Raw genomic sequence first — 10000 nt, 5'->3', positions numbered from 1 at the left:
TTAAAAGCTTTAATAGAAACCTGAGGGATTCAGCTTCTGACCAATCAGAATACAGCAGTGGTTTAAACCTGAAATATCCATCATTTTACTTTAAGGTTCCTCTTTAATCGACGCACAGAAGACGATCGGAAGTAATCACGTAACCCGACGCTACTTATTTCCGGCTACAAAGCGACGATCCTTTGAATCAGATTCATTCAGAAATTCACTTTAGGAAACAGATTGTTCTATTTTGTTTTGGTTGGTTATAAATTATATTCATCTATACTTCTAAGGTGTGGTCCAAAAATCTTTCAACCGAATCTCTATCTGTCACATCCGTGTTGCAGAAAGAGTTAATTCGTTAAAATTCGATCAACAAAACGTTTTGTTTACACTGATGATAAAACGTTCCGGAGAAGACAAAAATAAAATCCGAAAGCTGCTTTTATTCCGTTTTTTTCCCCTAATGCTACGATACCGAATATTTCGTTTATAAAAAATAAAAAAAAATAAAAATAAAAAATAAAAATACAATAGAGATTAAATTCATTTTATTTTATACCTTTCATTTATAATTTCTGTTCCTAATCCACAACTGTTTTAGAAAATAATCCCATTTATTTAGAGGTTCAAAACAGAAATGGGGGACTCGAGTCATATGACTTGACTCGAGTCAGACTTAAGTCGCAAATTTGAGACTTGAGACTTGCTTGACAAATATTAAAAAAAAAGACTCGACTTGACATTCATGACTTGAGACTTGACTCGGACTTGAGAAATGATTCAGAGAAGGGGACTCGACTTGTCTCGAGTCAGACTTAAGTCGCAAATTTGAGACATGAGACTTGCTTGACAAATATTAAAATAAGACTCGATTTGACCTTGACTTGACATTCATGACTTGAGACTTACTTGAGTTAAATGATTCAGAGATGGGGGACTCGACTCGAGTCAGTCTTAAGTCGCAAATTTAAGACTTGCTTGACAAATATTAAAAAAAGACTCGACTTGACCTTGACTTGACATTCATGACTTGAGACTTGACTCAGACTTGAGTTAAATGATTCAGAGATGGGGGACTCGACTTGAGTCAGTCTTAAGTCGCAAATTTAAGACTTGCTTGACAAATATTAAAAAAAGACTCGACTTGGACATTCATGACTTGAGCCTTGACTCGGACTTGAGTTAAATGACTCAGAGATGGGGGGCTCGACTCGAGTCAGTCTTAAGTCACAAATTTAAGACTTGCTTGACAGATATTAAAAAAGACTCGTACTTGACTTTGACTTGACATTCATGACTTGAGACTTACTTCTGACTTGCACACGTGACTTACTCCCACCTCTGGTTTAAAATAAAGAACGTGCATGAACGTTTACGGATGAAATAGAATTGGCGATGGAGTTAGCGATAATCAGACGTACTACACTACGGATGCGGTAGATGGACAGATGGACAGTAGATGGTCAGGCTGAAAAACAGAAGGAATTCCTTTAAAAAGCAAAATCCTGCTGATGTGTCCATGCGGGAACATCTGTCTCAGAGTATCTCAAAGCATCTCACTGCCTTTTTTTTGCAGATAAAACACGCATTATTTCCTGCAGCTTAGTAATCCAAACATGTGTCTTTGCTGGTATCTGACTTGACTCGTATCTTGCCCTGGTTCCATCTAATAAAGACCCGTGTGAGATTAACGGCTCTTTATCCGCTGTAATCCATTCTCTAATGCGGTGCAGGATTAAGCACTCCCTTGTGAAATGAAAAGATGTGTCTGATGCAGAAAAAAGCAGCTAAAGTAACCGCTGGAATGGACGGAGCACATGGACAGGGAAGGGAATGACCTCACAGAAAAGGAAAATCCGGAGAGGGATGCCGAAAAAGATCAAACGTGGCCCATATAGCCGAGAGATAGAAATGGAAAATCACCCTGATTCTACTTCCAATACTATTCCCAAGATTCCCGATTGGACTAAATGAGCTCGTGATGTCCAGCAAATCCGATGTAGGGCATTTCCTGTGTGGTCCACTACATAGTGTGAGAGGGAGCAAGAACTGCTAGCTAGTACAAATAGTGACATTGTTCATTCATTTATTAATTAGTTTTCTACCACTTATTCGAACTTCGTCATCGGGCATCGAGGCAGGATACACCCTGGACGGAGTGCCAACCCATCACAGGGCACACACACACACTCTCATTCAGTCACACAATCACACACTACGGACAATTTTCCAGAGATGCCAATCAACCTACCATGCATGTCTTTGGACCGGGGGAGGAAACCGGAGTACCCGGAGGAAACCCCGAGGCACGGGGAGGACATGCAAACTCCACACACACAAGGTGGAGGCAGGGTGCTAACCACTAAGCCACCATGTCCCCCCCCATCAGTAACTGAGAATCTTCCATGAGATTTGCTTAGATGTACTGTCACTAGCTAGCTATTTTATCCTAAAACTAGTTTGGCTTCAGCTTACATAGCTTTGGCAATGCTGTTAGCGTGACCGTGGCCTCAGAATGTTGTGAATGGACAAGAGAGGAAAAGGAAGGGTGCTGTGTTTTCTCTGATGGCACTGACATGGAAAGGATGGAAGGCAATAGAGGTTGGCACAAAGGGCCGGAAATGCTGGGAAACCGTCCCAGGACAGCTGTCTCTCTGCTGGGTCACCAAGAGGAACCAGGAAGGTTAAAGCTGTGACCAGGAGGAGCAGAAGACACTGAAACCAGGACGATATTTCTGGTTGTACGTTCGATAAAAATCTTTCTTCATGTTACATTGCATTGCAGGGACGAGAATCTGAATCATCTTCCTGACCTCTCCAGATGGAAAAGATCATGGCGCAGAAGGTCTGGTCTAATTGTGAGCTAAACCGCCGGCTTGCTTCAACATGTTTTACAGGATTCCTGCTAGAAAACTTTACCCTTTAATCCATTTTGCAGAACAAAAAACATCTGGGCCACTAATCTGCTATTAAATCCTAGGATTTGTTGAAATAACACAGAGATTACCAGGGAAAGGACTCTAAAATGGTAGTGAAGAGTGGTGTGTAAGGAGGGCGGTGAGATATTGTGTTATTGTGGCATTAATGCAGGTTGTTTGTGCTGCGCGTGGTAACGGAGTTGTATAAGAGGCTTGTCTAATCTCATTGCATGTACATGGTGTCACAAGCTTGTTGTGTCTCTATTGAGCTCCTCAAAATACAACCAAATAAATGTCTCTCTCTCTCTCTCTCTCTCTCTCTCTCTCTCTCTCTCTATCTCATATGCTACTTAACAAGCTCTCTTTTCTTTCATCGCATTTAAACTCTAATAAATGCTTGACAATATGCCCTGCAGCAAAATTAAACCCCGCAGACCTAAAAATGTAACATCAATTAACATGCTAACGCAAATGCTGATAAAGGAAATGTGCAAATGAAGGAACTGGCTCACGTTACAATGCTCGAATTGCTCGAGTGGAATGTGTAGGTGTATAACAGGTTTATACAACAGCAGTGTATAAAGAAATCTGAAATGGTGTCAATACCTATGGAGCTGATTCTGGGCGGAGGTCCTCCGATGCTTGAGGGGGCACTGTGCTTCATGGATCCGGGACCCAGCTTCATGGCAGGGACCTGTGGGGAAGCGGGGGAGGTGGGTGACTTGCTCTCGGATGTCTTAGGCTTGGATGACAGATTCAGGGGCTGAGCGCCCTCGTCCTGCAAAGGCAAAACAGCAACACGTTTGGCCTGGCGTGATCTTTTCTCCACTTCTCCTCGGCGACTACGGTGCCAATTATAACGTTCGGCAAAACCAAAGCAACCAAGCACAGGCCAAAGGAAGATAAGCAGGGTACGATGTCAACCGAGCGGATATTTTGACCGATACACATCAAAGATTTCCATGCATTTTGTGGCTATAACAAGAACATGGTCATGCAAAAACACTTGTGTGAAAGAGCATGCTGATATCGACCCATGCAGACACACACACAATGAAACACTCATTAGAAAAAGCTTCACTTTAATGCTAGGTTTTGCCATGAAAGTGGCTAGATCCATCATCGGGGACTGCGGGAACCTGTAAAGGTTCTACCTTAAACCCCACAACTGTGGATTCCTCTTTAGAAAGACTTAGAAAGCAAGAACCAAACACCGTCAAATGAACAAATCAGAAGCCCTATTTCTAAGAGGGTATAGTATAAGGGTCATCTACTGCTCGATGGCGGTCTGGATATAGACCCTGACAAGTACTGCAGAAGGCTAAAGTAAAAAAAAAAAGCTTAACATTTAGAAAAAGATGTAGAACTGAATTAAATTACTGAACTGAATTAACTAACTTAGCCACTAGGCTACCACATCCCCATAAGACAAAGTGTAAGACTTGATAAAACAGGGTTTAACCCAAGAAGGTACCTGTTCAGGACCATTAATAGAACCATTAATAATACCTGGAGAACAACCTCAAGCACTTTCTTTTCTGAGGATGCAAAGTTGACTGTAGTTCCTTTAATCAGAAAATGATCTGGTGACTTTGCGCTGTGCCGGTTATGAAAGTGTGTTGCCATGTGGACACCAATCCACATGTGGGCATCTGATCATGTTAATCATTGCCCCACTGCTGTCCTAATCACATCACTGCAAACACAGAGTGGGCCAATTCGATCACGTACCAGCAGATGCATCACCGTCACCACCCTTCTTGATCAAGACAACACAATTAAAATGAAGACTTGGCCAGGTTACCGGGAGGAGCAAGACTCTTTTAAATACCTAAAGCCTTGTACATTCACAAGTACAACTCCACAGCAGCAGGAGAAGTGGAAGATTCCCAGAAACTACAGCAAGGGGGGTTACGGGGAACACATGGACTTATGTAGGTTCGAATTAATGCTGTCAATCACCGTTAGTCTGACATGGCAGCTTCGAGTCGACGGTACTGTATAATCTCAGCTGCATACACATTAACCTCGAGTATGCAACATCTGCTCAAACACCTGGCTCTGGCTCTGCACCTCTTTCCCAGCAATTCCTTCTGTCCATAATGGAAAATGAACTACTTTACAGAAACACAAAAGGTACCGATACGGACCACTGTAACCCCGAGGAAGCAGCTTGAGGCTCCTAAAAATCTGTTTATTGGTGTTCTGTTGGAGAACATTTGGAATCTGAAGCACCGTTTTGTTTCTTTTACTGAGGTTTGATTCCTCTCATCATTTTATACCACCCTGATCTCTATTAGAACTCATTCTCGTTAGAGAACCTTGAGGATCTCCTGCTCCCAGTGTCATGTTACAAGGACTTACTCCCACAGAAAATCTTTTCATATTGCCACCAAATCAATGTGGGAGAGCTGAATATTTATTACAGATAATGCCCTGTTCTTTCACACCCCCTATCCCTTCTTTGCTCCTTCCCTGTTTTTTGGATTGTTCTTCCATCCTCGGATCCTCAAATCCTCGGGTGGGATGTTAGCCAATGTGACTAAGCTTCTGAGGGGTAAATTGCGAAAGACTGGCTAAGCTGTGTGCTCTTGGCTAGGCCAGGTTTGGTTTGTGCCACACACAATCCCTGACATGGCTCTACTGTTATGGAGATCAAGAAGTGGATTAGATTGAAAACGTTTGCTAAATCCATAATTACTTACTTAGCGTTAATTGAAGTAAAAAGTGTCATTAGCTGTCATAAATACCAAAAATCATAGGCTCTCTACAGTTCCGATTGTTAGCTGAAGTATCCAGGGTCTATAACGTATAACTAGCCACATTTTCATGGTCTTTCAGAGGGGATAGCATTAAATTTGGAGCATTAAACAGATACAGATACAGATAGGGTCATTGTGTTACGTTTCAACTATGCTAGCACAGCTAATCCAAAGCTGGGTAGGACAATGATATGCAGCATGTGGGTATGTTATTTTTTTCCCTCGCCAGAGTGCTGACATATGTAAGTGACATCATTTGCCCTGCTTCTTATCACCTTGCCTGACGTTTCAATTACCGAGACAAGTGTGTCTGCCTGGCTATTTGTCCTAATCGTGTCTGTCTACAGGAGCCGCCTGTCACATACACAAACACAGTCTCACAGAGCAACACTTGCCTCATCTGGTTCTTCCTATTCACTGCCAAGCAGTTCTGTGGTCAGCTTGCAGTTTTAACAGAACAGATTTACTCCCACAGACTGTCCGTGAACCTATACATCGTATAGCCTACACGCCTACGGGAGCCTGTAGCAAAGTCTGGGAACACGAGCTTCACAATTACACAGTCCATTGTAAAAAAAAAAAAAAAAAACCTTGATTTGTGCAGCTCCTTTAGCAACTTTTTATGGGCATGTTTGAGGATTTGCTGGCATATTTAACCTTTATCCCATTTTCTTTCAGTTTTGTTATTGCCAGTTTCCTGCTGCTCCTTACAGTATCACGACGCTACGAGCAAAGCCTGATGCTAACCGTTCTTTTCTGAGTCATTTTAAAAGCTGTAGCACAAAAGCCACGTTCAGGGTCAGCAACTTAAAGTTCATGTGTGTGTATTCAGTCAGGTAACACACATTAAAATAAAATCAAGATTATGCAAATCGCTTGCATGGAGTTCACATCTCCAAGCTTGCAAGAATCAAATGCTAAGTTTTTGATTCCAAGTAGGTGGCTTTCAACAGCATAACATGAACTCAAGAAACATTCATTCGTTCATTTTCTACCGCTTATGCGAACTACTCGGGTCACGGGGAGCCTGTGCCTATCTCAGGCGTCATTGGGCATCGAGGCAGGGTACACCCTGGATGGAGTGCCAACCCATCACAGGGCACACACACACTCTCATTCACTCACACACACACACACACACTACGGACAATTTTCCAGAGATGCCAATCAACCTACCATGCATGTGTTTGGACCGGGGGAGGAAACCGGAGTACCCGGAGGAAACCCCTGAGGCACGGGGAGAACATGCAAACTCCACACACACAAGGTGGAGGCAGGAATCAAACCCCAACCCTGTTGGTGTGAGGCGAACGTGCTAACCACTAAGCCACCGTGCCCCCAACCCAAGAAACAATTTATGTATAAAAAATAAATAGTCTAAGATGATCATTTATGGATCGTTAAATATATATCTCCTAATTGTAATGCAACTAATATGGAAAATATGATTCTATTCTTCTCACGCAGAAGGTCCAAGATCTCTGAGCATCACCAACCTTCACTTTCAGTTCAGGTTCAGTTCATTCACCAAAAACCTAACTTTTCCTTTGATTATGTTTAAATTATATATATATATATATTCGCAAATTTTCATTTAGGGTGACAATAATACAAGCAAACAGTATTGAATAAGGGAATGGAGGTGTGTTAAAAAGATTGTGTGTGTGTGTGTGTGTGTGTGTGTGTGTGCGTGTGTGTGAGTGTGTGTGTGTGTGTGTGTGTGTGTGTGTCTCCTCCAGAGCTATGGTCCTACCCCTCAGGGTAAATTACTTAAGTTGTGTGTGCCTCAATCCAAACAGATGTCTGACACACCAAAGACCACTCCAAATGGCAGGAAAGAGAGAAAAAGTGTACAGGAAGGAGAGAAGGATGGAGAGACGGTACAGAAACGACAGCAAGAGAGAAGAAAGAGTGAGACACATGGACTCACAGGGACAGAGCAGAGCTTAAATATACATACTGCCCTCTGGCTCCCTGAGTGCAAGCAACATTTCAAAATCAGAGAGGGAGTGAGGAGGAATGGAAGGAAGAAAGGAAGAAAGAAAAGACAGTCAAAAGAGAGACTGTAGCTACATTACTTTCTTAAGACCAAGAGATTTATCTAAACCAGAGACGTTTGTGTCTAAACTAACTTTCAGAGAAAGAACAAAGAAATTCTAAAATTTGTAATATATGAAAATATATATATATGTATTTGTACAAGTCGTTTTTATAGAAAATGAATAAAAATGAATGATAACTAAAAACCTGGCTTGAATTGAGTTGAGGTTAGCTATCTGATAAACCCTGGTAGGAGTCACACCTCTTATCATTACGGACTTTCAATAAAGAAAACCGAGCGCTTTGTATGCACAGAAATTGAAATCAGATTATATGCAACTAAACTATTTGCATACAAATAGTAAGAGGGCAACAAGCAAACAGAACTCTTTTCTTTTCCCGAATAATAGCAGGACCTTCAGTGTTTAGAAGAGGCTCTAAATATGATCAAAGTCATCCTTGTGGTTGTCATCATCAGCAGCACCACTTCAGCTACCCCAGTCCTCATCCCTCACCATCTCCAGCCACTCTATATAAATGCTAATAGAGCAACAAGAGTGTATGTGAGTATGAGGAGCAGCTGTATTCATTACCCAGCAGCCCCTCACAGGATGATTGGCGGGGGGCCACATCCAATCGTTGACCACTACACTCCCTCGGGTCAGGGGCCAGATACCCAAGCGGCCTGAGGAAATAATACAGCATCTGCAACTCATCAGGGAAAAGGGGGGAGATTTATAGAGCAGGAAAGAGAGAACAGGAAGAAAGCTTCCTAGGTAGTTGGCAGGAATTGTCCACTTCTAGAAGAAAGACCATCCTGTTCAGATCGGCGGGGGCAACTATTTCACCAAAAATGCACCCCATATGTAACAAGAAGCCTTTGCAGTTAGTTGTTGCTATTCCATGCATTGCGAAGCTTCACCAAATCTTAACTGCTAATATATCCGAAACCATTATTTTGCAGAAGATGATTTTTCTTGCACGTGCTGTTCACATACTTCATATATTCGTTCTGACCCTTTTTAATTTAGCCAACAGTCCTGGGTGTGGCCAAAGGTCAACAGCTTTAACGAGTTAAAGAGTCTCTGCTCCCTAAAGGCTTCCAAGGTTCTTGCCATTTTTCACCAGGAATAAAGACCATCCCAAAGGGGTTGGAAGGGGGTTGATAGCAGCTGGCAAGGACATAAGATCAGACAAAAATCAAACATGGTGGACAAAGCGGTTACTCCGATTGAAGAGCAGAAGCAGTTGAACAGAAAGACAGCTTTCCGTAGTTTGGGCAGGAAGTGGACACTTCAAGGATAAGGACAATCCCATTCAGAAGCAGCGGCACTATACTACCGACATTCACTAAACTTTGAAACATGTATACTGCTCAATTGGGTCATATCTTTGCTGTTAATCTTTCTCCGGGAGGCTTTGCCAAATACTAATTACCAACGATTCTGAAACCAGTAACAAGAATGGCAAGTCTCATGAGGTAAAGTGCTTAAAGAGCATCGCTGCTCCCCAAAGGCAACACAGCATCCGAGGTACTTCTGGAATAAAGACCATTCTACTTGGAAAGTGGTTCACACTAGAGGTCTTCACGGGTCCATTTAGATCCACTAACCCGAGGTCCGACCCGAGGCCCGAGCGGATTTGGGTCTAAAAGTTTCACGTGTGCCTCGGACACGGGTCGGGAACAATAATAGCGGCATCGGGTCTCGGGAAATTTAAAATGAATGTGTTTTTACCTGACGGACCCGAGAAGACCCGAACTATTGTATCTCGTGTGTGTGCATCGACTCGAGTCCTTTTCAGACCTCTCCTCTGTTTGCAAAGACCACTTGTGACATTGTGTATCTAGCGGTAAGCTAATTTTCGTTGAAACAGACCTGGACATTCGGGTCCAGTTGGGTTAAAAAAAATGGTCGGGTCGGACTCGAGTCTATTTTTTTCAGGTTTGTCTCGGGTCGGGTCTTTCTTAAAAAAAAAGAACGTCGGGTTCGGGTAAAAAGTGATTCAGGTCACTTCGTGTCAGGTACATTTCTTTAGACCCGAGAAGACCTCTAGTTCACACACCAAGGTTAGCGAGTGCTTAGTGAGCTCCTAATCCTGCTTACAACACCAGGTTTCCCAAAGTGCAAACATCAAGGTATATTTAATTCGTCAGACTAAACTGTTCGGCTGCTCCCTGTTCAGGTTCACCACAGAAAATGATCTGGTCTGCGTATTTCATTCGGTGCAGGTTTTACGCCGGATGCCCTTCCTGACGCAACCCTCCAAAATGTCTTGTCTTCAAATGCCGGGTGA

General features: G+C 42.7%; 1 protein-coding gene across 7 annotated transcripts in view; it reads right to left on the bottom strand.

Moving 5' to 3' along the window:
* The window catches only part of sox5 (SRY-box transcription factor 5), a 226343-nt gene that overhangs the window by 8894 nt on the left and 207449 nt on the right, over positions 1-10000 (bottom strand). For 6 of the 7 annotated variants that reach the window (XM_047803785.1, XM_047803786.1, XM_047803784.1 and 3 more), the window contains one exon: positions 3510-3681. In XM_047803785.1, coding sequence (XP_047659741.1) covers positions 3510-3681 — 172 coding nt within the window. The remainder of the gene's footprint in view (positions 1-3509; positions 3682-10000) is intronic. The other variant, XM_047803782.1, reaches the window with a different exon arrangement.

This window comes from Tachysurus fulvidraco, chromosome 19, assembly GCF_022655615.1.
Source record: "Tachysurus fulvidraco isolate hzauxx_2018 chromosome 19, HZAU_PFXX_2.0, whole genome shotgun sequence".
NCBI lineage: Eukaryota > Metazoa > Chordata > Actinopteri > Siluriformes > Bagridae > Tachysurus > Tachysurus fulvidraco.
The sequence above is the reverse complement of the archived record's forward strand: the minus strand, read 5'-3'. Positions and strand labels throughout refer to the sequence as shown.